Here is a 15,576-nt window from a genome sequence, read left to right on the forward strand (position 1 = left end):
AGCATTACGCTCAGCGTCGAGTTATTTATCGAGTCACTAACGATCTCTTAAATCAATCCGTTTTCAACGGCTTACACTATTTTCCGGAGCAATCTGTGTTAACTGCCCATGTATTACCGATACACGTCCATAACCAGGACCACCAGTAACTAGCTCATCGTCCTCACAGTCTGCGAGCACATGCGAACTAACCGGCCGTCCCCCGTCTCATTGCAGAATGTCTCCGACCGAGTTCTCGAACTACATCAAGCAACGCGCGATGCAGCAACAGATCCACCATCACCACCACCATCAGCAGCAGCAGCAGCAGCAACAGCAGCAGCAGCAGCAACAACAGCAGCAACAACAACAACAGGCGGCGGCCGGCGGTCTGCCGGTGTCCCGGAGCACTCCTCGAAGCCGCAGCCTGTCGCCTGGCAGCATAGTGGCAGGTGCCGGTCAGCAGCACACGGACCCGAGCGCGTACTTCTTCCAGCACGGACCGGCCGCGTACCATCCGCAGTTCCCGCACCGCAGCATGTTCGAGTCGTCGAGCCACGGCGGCTACCTGTCCGCCGACCTGTACACGGGCGCGAACTTCCCGTCCTCGTACCTGGACCCGACGACGATCGCCGGCCACCAATTCTACGGCGGCAGCGTGAACGGGACCGGCAGCACGGCCGGCAGCACCGGGAACTCGCAGAGCGCTGCGAGCCTGGGCCCGGTCGGCTCCGCCGCGGCGACCAGCAACGTGAACGGCACCGCTCAGCAGCAGGACAAGACGGCGCTGGTCGACGGCCTGAACAATTTCGGCCTCGGCTCGGTCGCGTCGTATCCGGCCAGCCAGTACCAGCACCTCCTCGTCGCCAACTAATACAACGCGCGAGCCGAAGCCAAGAAAGCGTCGCGGCTCGAGCCGCGGCCGATCTTCGGCGCTGCTGCTGTAGCTGCGATTTTGCCAGAGAGGAAACTCCTTCCTCTGGAGTGGAGGATCAGAGAGACGGAAACGGATTTCCAGTCTCTCCAACAATGTGCCGAGGCGTCGTCCAGGGACTAGGTTCCGTAACCCAGATCACACACACCCGATCCGCTTGCACCATCTGATCCGACGAGATTCGCCGCGCCTCTGACCGGAGCCGGCGGGCCCTCCTGCTCACCCTAGTTCCCAGCTCTGTCTCTCTCCAGAGGTACCACCCCGACAGACACACAACACAGCCTCACCGTCGCCAGGCTAGCTAGCTAGCTACGAGCTCCGGGTGGTGGTCGTCGCCCAGGAACACGCGAGAGGGTCGACGGGCTCTCTCCGTTCGCTTGACCGCTTTCGAAGGATTCTCGTCGAGGTCGGTCCCGTGGCTGACCCCGTGCTCCAGGGGGTGCGTCCAGGTCACAGAAGACATCGGAGTGACGTCGCTACATCGCGAGGGTACTCGGCGACGAAGATGCGAGCGGATTCGTGAGAAAGGAGAGAGAGAGAGAGAGAGAGAGAGAGAGAAAAGAATACGAGAGTAAACGAGTAAAAGAGTAAAAGAGTGAAAGCGTAAAAGAGTAAGAGAGAGAGAGAGAGTTAGAGAGAGAATGAGAGTGAAAGGACGTGTACACAGATTCTATAGATCGGTGCGCCTGTGTGCTGAAGCGTGCGTGCAACGCGTTGACGAATGAGAAGCAAAGATTGAGGTGAGAGAGAGAGAGAGAGCGAGAGAGCGAGAGAGAGAGAGAGAGAGAGAATACTTTTCGACACCCAGCGAGTTCGCGAGGGTCTCGCGAGCAAGACGAAGCGACCGGCTAACGCAGAGCCGTGTGTACCAACGTTCGTCGCACCCGAGACAACAAATCTCCTCGACCAGCCGCGATATCCAGGTCTCCTTTGTATCGTTCTGGTCCGAGAGAACCGAAGGACGCGTGCGCTTCGCAGCGCCCACACCCGCGAAAGCGAGAAAGAAGAACGCCAAGAGTGACACACGCGTGCACACCCACTACCCACACTCACACGTACACACACGGCCCCAGACCCACATGCGATGGGACAGAGAAAGAGGGAGGGAAAGAGAGAGAAAGATAGAGAGAGCGAGAGAGTGAGAGATGGAGAGAGGAAATCTCGGCCACCCGGCACGGCATTTTACCTGGCGACACAACCATTCTGATACCATTAAAACGTACACAGAGAGGACACCCTAACCGCGCGGGGGCCACACACCGCTCTCTGGGGGGACTGGACACTTTCGCGCACGACTTCACCAACACGTACACAGATATTACCAACGTGTAATAATTTATTTTTTCACTGGTATAGTCGGAGAATTGATAATGAATATATCTGTAGAGCCTATGTATTATATTCAAGAATATGCACTCACTTCACGGGTTCTAGCGAAACGGTTCGGAACTACTTGTAAACCTAAGACAAAGCGACGTCGATCACTCTGACGATCACGAGGGGAGGAAAACGGGAGAGCGAGGGAGGGGGGAGGGTGTGAGAGACAAGGATGAGAGAGTGAGAGAGAGAGAGAGAGAGAGAGAGAGAGAGAGAGAGAGAGAGAAGCAGGCGACGACTCGTTCCCTTTGGAACCATCAGCGAACCGGACCAGGACCAGCGGGGAGACGGGGCATCCGTCTTTCTTGAACGATCGAGGGGGGGGGACGAGGACCTGGAACGGTCGCGAGCCCCCTTCCCAAACAACGGGGACGATTCGTTCGCCGATCGAGTCGCTGAAACTCGCAGTTCCATACCGTTCGGGATAACTCGTCCTCGGTACGATTTTACATTTTATTTTTATAATAAATGCAGTAGAGCGTAGGAGAGAAGACGAGGGGAGGAGAGTAGGCGGGGTATGAAGACAGGCGGCGTGTTCGTAGGAAGAAACGATCCTGGCTGCGCTGCGACTCCTCCGGACGCGCGATCGCTCCTCGAGCTCGATCCCCCCCCCCCCAAATTAATTAATTTCGCGCGGGACGGGCGGAGTTTCGTTCCGAGCTTGTTTCCAGAGCTAATCGGCCGGCCGCTGTTCGACTGTTGCGAGCTTATGTCGCGGGAATCGACGATCGGAAACTGATTTCTTCGACGGAAGACGTGTGTTTCTTCGACGTGTTCTATCAACTTCCAGTACTTCAGGCTTTTTACTTATTTTGGAAATAACGTTTGTCGAACGGATTGTTCCCCCGCGCAAACTGAAACGCGGGAATATACCGTCGTAATACGCTGCGGCGGGTTAATCGCCGCGAAAATGAATCTGGACGATAATTTCGCTCGTCCCGGACGTTCGACGCGGGCTCAAGATGGCCGCCGACGGTTCGATATTATCGGGCAACATCCTCGGCTCGTCAAAGTTCCCCAAGAGTTGGCAAACTTTCCTAATTCCGTGCTATCGAACGGCGGGCTTCAATTTCTCGCTGTCCCATCGATCCCGAGGCCGCCCGTCCAAACTTCCGCGTCGTTTCTTCTGGACACGAGGATTTCCGGGGACGCCACGCGTTCTTCGGGATCCCGAACCGAGCACCCGGAGCGTCCCCGTGACGGCCGCGCGACGCGGTACGCGAGGAGGAGCCGGCAACCAGCCTGTGGTCGCGAGATTAATTAGGTGATTACGTTATTAAAGACCGCCGTTGCTGTCCTCGACGGATGGAGCACGATGACTCGCCCCCCGCGTTTCCGTCACGCTTCTAACGTCGCATGCTTTATGGGGGTTCTGGGAGACGACGATCAGACGATTCTCGTTTCAAATACACCATCGAGTCTCGAGAATTATTCATAGTTTGATACGAAGCGTTTCTTGTCTAGCGATAGTGTTTTCTAATCGTTCCTTTGATATCGACGTTCCAGACAAGTCTCATCCGTGATCCATCGTATTACTCTTAGATTTCCATGATGTGTAACAAGTCTTTTCGAAATTATTCACCGAAAGGAAATTGTCGAGCTTCCGTTGGACACAGTTCAGTCATTGAAAAGCCTGTTAACCCTTCGCGGATCTTTCAAAGTATCCAAAATCCGATTCCTCGGAGAACTAGATTATGCATCGAAGACTTACATAATAGAAGAAGAAAAAACCAGATAATGCATCTTGATCTTTTCTTACGCGTATCATAAAATTGCTTGCAACTCCTGGGATAAGATGCACGGTCCACGTGTAATCGGTACGCCGACATTCGTCGTCGAAGGGTAAACCCGGTAAACGAAGTGTTAATTACTTAACAATAACTTAACAATAATCCTTTGGTATTTTATAAAGTAGATCGACGATTAGAGGGATCATCGTCGAAGACGCGCCCGCATTGCTCAAGTTCTGAGATTCCATAGAACCACGAACGTATCGAAATCGGTGACTAATAATTGCGAACGGAATCGTTCGACTCGCCAGGACCCCATCGTCTCCGGTCAGTTGTCAAATGATTCTCGATTTTGCGTAAGCGTTTCATCCCGATCGAATAATCCGTTCTCGGGGCGTAAGATAAAGATCGGATCTGTCCGTCGGGCGGCGACAGCGTAACAGCAATGGCGGCGGAGGTGCCGTGAGCCGCGGGCCAGGCACTAGGTGCTAAAAGTATTAAAAAGTGTTAATCTTGTCGTCGTGGGACAAACGTACGGAATACGCGCGGCCGGAGACTGTCGACGTGCTCGCGACAGAGCCCCGAGGCTCGTCCGAAGGAAGCGGAAAACGGGGGCGGAGGCTTCCTTCTTCCGTCGATCCGCTCGATCCGGCGCGCGCGACCTCTCTCCTTAGACTAGTTTCTACCTTAGCGTGACTTTGTATCGTGTAAGTGTGTAGCATAATTTCTATAGGCGTGACCGTTCATCGTTCTTTCGTACGAATTTTTATATAGCCCGTTTTGTATGATCGACAGCAGCAGTAGCAGCCGCAGCCGCAGCCGCAGCCGCAGCCGCAGCAGCAGCTCCCTGAACTGCTGGCCGCGATCGACGACGGATCGCGGTCGAACCGCGGCGGATCGAGGCCCGCGATCTACGCCGTCCGGATCCCGGTTCGTGAAAAGAAAAAAAAAGAAAATAAAGAAATCGTTTGTTCGAAGGTGTCCGGTGTTCAATCGATCCGTGGTTACCGCGTTCTAACCGATGGGGCAGAGCCCTCGATCTCGATCATCGATGCGAAGAAGTAAACGGTTTAGAAAATTCGAGAAAATTCGAGAAAAAAAAGAAAAAAAAGAGAGAAAGTAAGACGAGATATCATCGATCGGATCGAAGAGCGATTTCGATTCGGCGACGCGCGTTCCTCGGGTCTACAAAAGTCCATTTAAAGGGTCAGACACTTTCGAATTAGGGAAATTATTAGACAGAAATTGATGTAGGTCGCTCGAACGCGGGGCCGCTAGCGAGCCAGTCGGCAGCGGGTTTAATTAATTGGTCTCCGGCCGCGCGGGGGGTGCTAAACAATGTTTTTAACTGCGGAACTAATAAGGGTAGAGGGGAGTGAGAGGCGCGGGAGCTGTGGCGAGAGGGGACAAGGCGAGAGAACAGTACCCTTTAGTAATATCTAAACTTAATTGTAACTATTAACGATACGTACGACTGTGGTAGCTATGCTAGTACCTGCTATTGTTAAAGAGAGAGCGAGAGAGAAAGAGAGAAAGAGAGAGAGCGCGCGAGAAAGAGAGAGAAAGAGAGATCAAGGAAGAATGTGTGAGAACGGTGGGAGTGATCGAAAGTAATCGCGACATTGGATTGGAAACCGGCGGGATCGACGTCCATCGAGGTTCTCGAGCATGGTTGGACAGCTGGTCCAGCTGATCGTTTGCCGATTCTGCGAGGAACTGGCGAAACGATCCGATCGATCCCCAGGCGAAAAGGTCGTGATCGACGCTGGATAGATCGCGCGGTCGGCCGCGAGACGACGAGACGCAAACCCGACAACCGATTATTTTTCTAATCTTTGTAATCGAATCGAGAACGAGGCCCGAGTCACCTGAAATCTTCGATTCGACCCGAACGATCACGATTTCGCCGCGGTCTCGGCGTCTCGGGGCGACGTCGCGACGGACGTGAGGAGCGGGCATAGGCGCAGGAAGGACGATTAGAGTGGGGGAGAGGAAGGAAAGCGAGAGAGCAAGTGTTGCAATAAATTGCGAATCAAATGGATCTCGGCTTGAGACGAGAGGCTCAGCTCAGCGAAGAATCAAACACACGATGTATACTCTTGTAGAAAATCCAAAAAAAAAAGAAAAAAGATAAGAACGGATTTCGAGATGATTAGAGTGGTGGACGACGATAGGGAGGGAGAGTTAGAGAGAATGAGAGAGAAAGCGAGAGGGGAGGAACGAGTCGTGACGAGAGGGGCGAGACGGGGATTGTAGGGTGTAACGATGACGGGATATATTGATAGAGCATACATTGAGATACACAAAACAAAAAACATATAGTATTATACGATTACAATACGATTGTAACGAAACACTTTGTAAGCGACGAAGCAAGCAGAAAAAAAAGATAAGAATTACGCATAGTTTTCCATAATCTGTAATGGATGTATTCGTTAAAACGGGAGGATATTGAGAAGGGCGGTTAAGATAAAACGAGAAACAATGATCAGATACACTGCACACGCACAGACACACGTACTACACACCGACACGGACACGTACACAGGTTCTACACGCTGTTCATACACACAAGGACAGGGCGAGATGGAGAACAAGAGAGAGAGAGAAAGAAGAAGATAGAGCGAGAGAGAAATAGAGAGAGAAAGAGAAGAGAGAGACATACACAGCGAAGTTCGAAGCAACCCTCGGGCACACGACACAACCATGAAGACGCAAACGACAAAAGAACAAAATATAAAAAAAATGAAACAAAGCATAAACGATAAGAAAACAATGATAAGTAAACGTGACACGTAACAATGGCGACGTTAACGAACGGTAATCTGTCTCTTTAAAGTATCATGTGTCTATAAACTATAGCGATCGATATTGTCTCTTTAACCGTAAATGGTGAAAACCAAGTAACCAAATGGTAACGTAAATAATGTCATAGCGATAACCGAACACTGCAATATTAGATATAATATATATTCATACATTTATAGAAGGGAGAAAGAGAGAGAACATTGTCGGGGAAATGAGGAACAGCAAAAAAAAGAAATAAGAGAAAACAGAGAACAAGGAAGCGAAACGAACCGGAAATATGTGCACAGTCCGGAGCGATGGAAATGTGACTGAAAAAAGAAAAGGAGAAAACAGAAAGACGAAAGAAAGAAAGAGAAGAACGGAACAATGGAACGGGAGAGAAAGAAAGAGGAGGAAACAGGCTGTGGAGCGCGACACGAGGGAGGAAGGGGGAGCGAAAAAAGGGAAAAGCCAGAAACGAGTGTTCGAAGTGACTCGTTTCGCGTGACGCTTTTCGGGAGAGGAAAATCCCGGAAGCGAGAAGGAAAACGCGGGCGGCGACTGTGTGCATGCGCGAACGGAAGCGGGCACGATCTCCAGAGTACACTTTTCAAAGAGAAGCCGTTTCACGATGAAAATAATAAAAAAAAAAGATGAGAAAAACGAGAAGAAAACCGAACAACAACGGGAAAACGCAAAACGCAAACCGCAAGGATGAGAGAACAATATTATATACGTTCTGTGTATCGGACACACTCCAAACCATTCACGAACCACGCGCAGACACGAACGAACACACACACACACACACGAACGAACACACACATACACACACACACACGAGAGGAGGGAGAACACGCAAACCCACATAAAGAAAAGACCCAAAAAATACCTATCGATTATCTACCAAGTAATGAATTAACAAGAGGATGATAATTAGATTTGTAACTAATTACATATATATTTTTCAATACTTTAACTACTTGCTGAATGTAAACTATATACATACAATTATATATTATATATATTATATATATATTATATATACACACACGTGAGACGCGTAGAGCTGTTCCCCGATGGCGGCGCGGCGCGGCAACGGGGGGTTGGTTCCGTCGACTTTCGGTGTCTCCGGTGGGGGCGAGGGGGGAGATGAGAGGATCGCGGAACCACAGCGACTTCCGGCCGAGAGATCGCGTTTCGAGGCCGTCCGGGTCGCGCCGGAAGTCGACGGACGCGATTCGGATCGCGCGGCGCGTACGGTGGGTCGGCGTTTACCCGGCCATCGCCGCCATTAACGACACCGGGGCAGAGGTCTACGCGCGAGAAAGAACCTTTTTGTACCCCACCCAAGTCACACTCTCGGTGTCGAAATGATAAAAACAAAAACAAGCAACTATGTTACTCGTGTAAGTGCATCCTAAATGTAAAACTGTTACGAAATGCCCCTTCTCCGAAGCCCCACCCCAGGCCCCAGTCTTCATCGTTTCGTACGTAGCAAGAGGGATGAAAAAGCGGCAGAGAAATGTGAAAGTGTGATCAATTGACACGTTCGAGTACAGAGAGAAAGAGAAAGAAAGAAAGAAAGAGAGAGAGAGAGAAAGAGAATGAACGAGAGCGAGTGCGCGTGTGCGTGGGTGGTTTGCTTGTTTGTTTCCTTGTCTGGCTGCGTGGATCTATGGCGGAGAAACGAAATTTCCGTGAGCGAGACACCGCGTGCGTTCGATTCGTTTGTTCGCGAACCCGGATTTTTCACGTTTCCTTTCCATTCTGTTCGCTGACGATTTCTCGCGCGCCTACGTTTCGCATACCGTGCGTCCTTTTTACATTGTACGTGTACACTTGTCGCAGCGAATGACAGAATGATTGCAGTGTGAGTGAATGGAGAGAAGAGAGAGAGACAGCGTGGGAGTGAGTGCATTCGTTTGAAAGGGATCGAGAAAGCGCGCGCGCGCGCGCGCGCGCGTGTGTGTGTGTGTGTGTGTGTGTGTGTGTGTGTGTGTGTGTGTGTGTGTGTGTGTGTGTGTGAGAGAGAGAGAGAGAGAGAGAGAGAGAGAGAGAGTGAGAGAGAGAGAGAGAGAGAGTGAGAGAGAGAGGCAGAAGAGGGTGCGTCGGACGCATGCTAGAGAGAGACAAACAGCGAAACACTGTGCGCCTATATATGTATATCTGTATATAGGTTCCTTTATCAGCGATTTATAACGTTGTTTCCTGCAAATCCTTCTTCTTCTTCTTCTTCTTCTTCTTCGTCTTCTTCTCTACCATGGGTTTTTTTTTATGATGATCATTATACTATATTAATATTATTGTAATCGAGATGTATTTTCTGTTGGCTTTAGATTTTGTTCCTTTATTTTTGTACGAGAACCATTTTACCTTAGGACGTGTGCGTATACACTAAGAACGTGTTTTTTTTTCTTACCGTCGATCCCGGATCCACGCGTGGATCAACGGGAACACAACGATCGAGAGATAGAGAGAAAGAGAGAGAGAGAGAGAGAGAGAGAGAGAGAGAGATAGAATGAGAGAGTGGGAAAGTGAGTGCGAGAGAAAGAAAGAGAGAGAAAGCGAAAGCGGCCGTCGATGATCGACGGTTTAGCGTTTCTTTAGACATTAAGTTGACCCTTTGAAATATTTTTTTTTTCTTTTGTTTCCTCAACCACATTTTTTGATAGTTTGTTATTGTTGTTTTTTTTGTATGATATTTGATTATATACCAGCGTGTATCGCGCCTCCAGATAATATATTATATACCGCTATATTATATATACATATACATATACATATATATATATATATTTTTGTTAAATAATACAGTGGTTTGCTGAGAAACTACAGTGATTATCCTGTTGTAAACGGATTTGTTTCTATCTCTTACGGCCCCGCGAATATGCGAATCATCCAAATGATATCGCGAATGGTAAACAAAGACGGAATAGTAACACGTGCATATATTGCAGATATTGAATATATGTATAGGCATTATACATACTTGTAGGGAGTACCGGTTATATATATACATGTATGTTCATATGCGTATATATATAATATATATGATGTATATATATTATGTATATATATATATTATATACATATACATGCAACACTGCTACATTATATTTTGTTTAACGAGCAGATAGACAAACGGAGAAAAAGAAAACGATATGAAAACGATGCGAAAACGATATTTGCGACGGGAGTGGTGCAAAGAAGAGTGTTTGTTAAGGAACAGTGTCGCGTTTTCGGCGTTGTGCTCGTCGATGACGATGAGGGTGAAGATAATTAAAATAATAGAAAGAGGAGCCGAAACAAAATCGAAAAAATGAGAGAGAAGGAGAGAGAGAGAGAGCGAGAAAGAGAGAGAGAGAGAGGGAGAGAGAGAGAAAGAGCTACGGTACGGGAAGCGTTTCTCAAAATTCTTCGAGCGTCCGGGCCTTCGTCCCGAAAAACAAACACTATAAACAAACAGGAGTTAGGATTGACGTGAGATTGAGAGAGAGTGAAAGAAAGCGAGCGACCGAGAGAGAGAGAAAGAACGAAAGAGAGACAGAGCGAGAGAGAGACAACAATCGAGATATATACCGACTACGGGGAACGAAGTAAACGAAGAAACAAACAAAAAGTGTGACAAAAAAAATATGAAACTCGCGTGTAATATACTTATAATATCATTTTGTAAATTATTTTTTGTATTTTTATATATACATATATATACATATATATATATAAAATATCGAAGCATATGAAACAAAGAGGAAGAACAGTGTTTGTGCGTACGAATCGGGAGAGAGAAAGAGAGAGAAAGAGGGAAGAAAGAGAGAACGAGAGAAAAAGGTAATGGAAGTAGGGGGAAAGCGCGCGAAAAATTCGAATTTTGAACATAGTGTGACGGAGAGAGAGAGAGAGGGAGAGAGAGAGAGAGAGAGAGAGAGAGGGATGAAAAAAAGAACCCTCTGGCGCGAAATAGAGAAAGCGGGATGAACGGGGGTAGAAAGAGTGTGTGTGAAGAAAGCAAGAGATTGCGATACACAAGAACCTCGTGACGCATTCAGATAACACTTACGATACTTAATCGATCGATGATTAATCGAAGAGAAGAGATCGTCCTTTCGTTGATCGAGAGCGGCGCCAGGATGATGCTGTTCAATCTTAGGAAATTAATGTGCGTTTGTATGCGGGCGTACGTGAAGGCAACAAACCGTGTACGGACAAGTACACGCATACATTCATACATACATACACACACATATGTTCAGAGAAACGGACGCGTACACGGACACGTTCACGTACAAACACGTGTATGTAAATGATTGTGTTGATTCGACGCAACAACCCCCGAAATGAAATGGATTTTTGTTCCCTATTATTTGTACCTTTGTATTGTATATTCTGCAGCTTGTCAGTGCTTTGTTTATTACTACTATTTACTGCTACTATTACTACTATTTACTATTAATACTACTATGTATTGCTATGAATTTTCAATATTGTACCGACCTTGTTTTTATACCACTCTTTTCATTACATTTTCTTTCCGTTTTGTTTTCTTGTTCTCTCGTTAGATTGTAAAAAAGAAAAGAAAAAACGACGCGTGTCACAAGCACGAGCAGCCATGTTTTACTTGATTAGCGCGTACAGCTCGCGATCGTCTCCAAAGAGTTACAAAAAGCAAAAAAATGAACGAAACAAACAAACAAGCAAACAAACAAACAAAAATGAGACACCGACTGTGAGAACAGTGCATGGAAACCTCGCAAACCAACCAACCAACCAACCAACCGACCGACCGACCGACCGACAACCAGTTTAGTCGTATATTTTAGTGAGCAGTGACGGCGTGTTGTTATTTTTTAAATTCGATTATAATGCTGAACCCGGGACGGTGAACACGGCGAGAGACACGCACTTCCGGGGAGAGAAAGAGAGGCAGAGAGAATGTCTACGAACGAGAGAGAATGATAATGCGAATCCACGTGTAAATGACAAAGAGAGAGAGAGAGAGAGAGAGAGAGAGAGAGAGAGAGTCAGTGAGAAAGAGAAAAAGAGAGAGTGAATGTGTGTGTGTGTGTGTGTGTGTGTGTGTGTGTGTGTGAGAGAGAGAGAGAGAGAGAGAGAGAGAGAGAGAGAGAGAGAGAGACGTTGACGGCGTTCGAGGGGGTGAACGTTTTTCGGAAGACCGCAAGAGATCTTTTATAATTTTATAGAAAAAGAAAGACAGTCGATTCTGAGCCGTCGATGTTTCAGAATACCGAAAAAAAATTTATACATTATATATTGATATACACATACATACATATAGAGATATATCATAGCTCGCAGGTTCTTTGTTCGAAGCATTGTTCATCGAGCGGAAAAAAAAGGCAGTCCGCTTCTGGCGTTTGATCGACAGGCCACGCGAAACCGGCGACTTTCCTTCCCACCGAAGAGAAACCTTTGTGAATCGGGGATCGTCACCTCCTCGACGATTCGATATCGCTCGATTGGTTTGCGAATCGTGCGCCGTTTCCGTTCCTCGCCGCGGTCCTCGGGATCTCGGCGAGCGGCCCGCCGCGAGCCGGCCGCGCGCTGCTCGCGAGGATCCGCGCGAGAGAAGTTTCGTGGACAGAACAGTTTCGTTTCACGCGTCTCCTGAGCCGAGCGAATGTCACTGAGATATTGTTGATGACAGAGAGAGAACGATAGAGAGAATATCAGAGGCAAAATGAGAGAAAGAGCGAGAGAGAGAGAGAGAGAGAGAGAAACAGGGAGAGAGAAAGAGCATGAACGCGAGAGAACGAGAGCGTGATGTTTCCTGCTTGCTAGCGTGAGTGTGCGTGCGTCAACGGAGGGAACTTTTCGTTTCTCGTGAGGACGTTCTTTCTTATATAGTTTCTCATGCAAGTACGGTGGACGAGGGTGGCGCCGATCAATCTCGCTTCCTGGATCGAATGCCCGTCGATCGCACGACCGATCGATCCGTTCGCTAGACGCGGCTCTCGTTCAAGCTCCGGCCAGAGTCGAATCTCTCCAGCGAAATTTCTACGATACTCAGCGGACTGACTTGTCCCGCGACGATTAGCTAATTCGGGAACGGTCGAGGACGAGGCACCGGGAACTTAACGCGGCTTTCGTATTTCCTCTCGGCCTCGTGCGGAGAATCGAAAACGCTCCGACGTTGAGGCGGATCGAGGAGAAATACGATCGAGGACTCTGCCCGATCGTTAGGCAAATTAACTAGAACACAGGGTTCGGGAGAGACCGGGACCGAGAGAATAAGAGAAAAAATAGAGAAAGAGGGAGAGAGAAAAGGGCAGGAGGTCCAGGAAGCTGTCGGTGAGGTCAAGGGGAGGGCGCCTGGTATTAGTACACATTAGTTTCTTCGATAGGAGGCGCCCAATTAGTTGTTGGAATTCTGTAGTCTAGGCGATAATTCTCGATATAGTTCAATGTTGTCGAGTTTTTATTAGTTGAGCGAGCGAACGCGCGCGGTCCTCCACGGAAACCGGAGCCGCGCGTCCGCCCACACGCCCCGAAACGGGTCGCGTCGATCCACTTCCGGTCGGGATCATTCTGCGCGAGAATCGACGAGCTCCGAATCGATCTCCGTTCGGTCCACGGTGCTCGAGCGCGCGAACAAATTCCCGTTCGAGTCCCGCCGGCTCGGCCGTAATTTCATTGGTAGAAAGAGTCTATCTAGTTCCTGAATGCAGCTCGATTACCACCGGAAATGCATTGCCGCGCGCTCGGGAGCCGATCGCAGCATTGATAGATCTCGACACGGTTTCCCCCGCCGCCCCCCGAAAGAGTCGCTCTATGCCGGTCGGAGTCGAGGGTTGCTGGCCGCGAACGACCGCTAGGACCTCCGCGAGCTATGCAAGTTAAAGTCGACCCCTTTCGGTAACATAACCCCGTTGTTAATAAGTGTTCTTTCCTCTCGAGCTTCGATGATAAAGAAAAAAAAGAAAAAAATAATAAGATGTCTACGTCGCTGTTTACCGCGAAAGGAGTTTAACTCCGGGTGCTTCTCCAACACGTGATCCACGATCTTTTTATGGCAAATTGAACGTTGAAATCTGTATATCGTCGTGTTCGGAAAGAAAAAAGGTGGGTTACCTATTGGAGGACCCGAGACGAGGCATCGTTGCGGGAAACGCGCGCGAAACGGGTTTTTCATCCCCCCCGCCCCCCCGGGAGGGAAACTGGGCCACGGTTGAACCGCCGCGGCGTTCTCGCAACGATTCCCAGCGAAACGACCGTGTTCGCGAGCAGCAACTCGTTTCCGACGCCGGCTGAAGAACGTGTCGAGTGCAGAATGGCCGACCTACTTCGGCCGATCCGACTTCCGGTTTCCCTCGAGACCCGGCGACTCGTCTCCGCGAATCGATGTGTGGTTAGTCGCGACGATATCGAGTCATTAGGTCCGCGCGGGGTGTCCGGGCTAGGTCGGGATTGGATCCTCGGGCCGCCACGGACACTTCCGTCTAGCGCCTTGTTCGGCACGCGACCGCCGATCCGCCCCCGCGACCCGAGCAACTTCCGGTGTCCCAGCCAGCCGAGGTCCCCGAGGTATAATAGTCATTTCAAAAGTTGGTTAAACAAAGAATAGAACAAAATGAAACAAGAGAAACGGGGCAGTGGTCGGGCTGAGGAGCGTGGAACCGGAAGAGGAGGGGGTTGGTCGGGTTCAGGGTGGCTCGCGATCGGGAGGGACGAAGAGAGTAAGAGAGAGAGAGAGAGAGAGAGAGAGAGAAAGAAAGAAAGAGAGAGAGGCGCGTCTCTGTTGCACGGTCGCTATTCACGACGTGTGAACGTTAGATGAAACCTTTATCTATATATTTGCCACGATATTCAATACGTGAATGAGTATATCTATTAAATAATATTGATATAAATACATAGAGACAGAGAGAGAGAGTGTGTTTAGGGAGAGTATGCGCGCGCGAACGACAGAGAGAGAAAGTATGGTAATATCATGAAATTATTATTCTTTGTTACTTCTTTATAATTAAAACAATAAAAAAGCTGCTGAATAAAAAGATGCGGAACGTTTGTCATTCAGGCGAGATTAACACCCATCGTTCTCCGATGATTTCTTCCTGCTTCCACCGATTCCTCCGATTCTACGAAACATATTTCAGTCGCACTGGATCGAGCACGCGATCATTGTTATTATACGTCGGAATCTTCAGCTTCGCCAATGGAAGCAAGCAGCGCGCAATTAACGCTAGATTTACGGAGCACGAAAATCAGCTGTTTTATACTAGTTTATAACAGTAAGAATAAGACATTTATTCCGATTTTTAACAAGTGTTACTGTAACATTTTCCGTAAGTAATAAATCGAACAAATAACTCGTAAATGTATCTTTACGATATGAATAATCGTAAATTAAAAAATTAGTGACCCGCCATTTTGACGGGTGATCCATAAATCTAGTGTTAAGAAGTAAAATCGACAAAAATCACTTCGTTGAACGCTCGAACATCCACTACTACACACGAAAGACATCTTTCTACGCATTTCCGAATACTAACGCAAAAATGTATAATGTAAACGATGCTTGGAACTCTACTAAACGGTTTTGCTTTCATACAAAATTCACGACGCTCAAGTGTCTCAAGTAAAAGCTGAGCATAATCTCAAATCGCGCTGTCGCGACTTTACGCATATTATATAAACTTAAAGATATAATAAAAATATAAATTTACAAATATTCATAATAAAAAAAAACAAAGATAAATTGTTCTATACAACTTCTACAATCGATGCTCGACGAAAGCAATTCATCGA

At 48.3% G+C, this 15,576-nt stretch overlaps 1 protein-coding gene across 5 annotated transcripts in view; it reads left to right on the forward strand.

The window, feature by feature from the left end:
- LOC117222338 (uncharacterized) overlaps positions 1-14,824 on the forward strand; it is a 169,840-nt gene extending 155,016 nt beyond the window's left edge. For all 5 annotated transcript variants that reach the window (XM_076524888.1, XM_076524886.1, XM_033473984.2 and 2 more), the window contains one exon: positions 217-14,824. In XM_076524888.1, the coding sequence (XP_076381003.1) occupies positions 217-853 (637 nt within the window). In that variant the 3' untranslated portion in view covers positions 854-14,824. The remainder of the gene's footprint in view (positions 1-216) is intronic.
- Positions 14,825-15,576: the final 752 nt, after the last annotated feature.

The sequence above is a fragment of the Megalopta genalis genome, chromosome 1, assembly GCF_051020955.1.
Source record: "Megalopta genalis isolate 19385.01 chromosome 1, iyMegGena1_principal, whole genome shotgun sequence".
Lineage (NCBI taxonomy): Eukaryota > Metazoa > Arthropoda > Insecta > Hymenoptera > Halictidae > Megalopta > Megalopta genalis.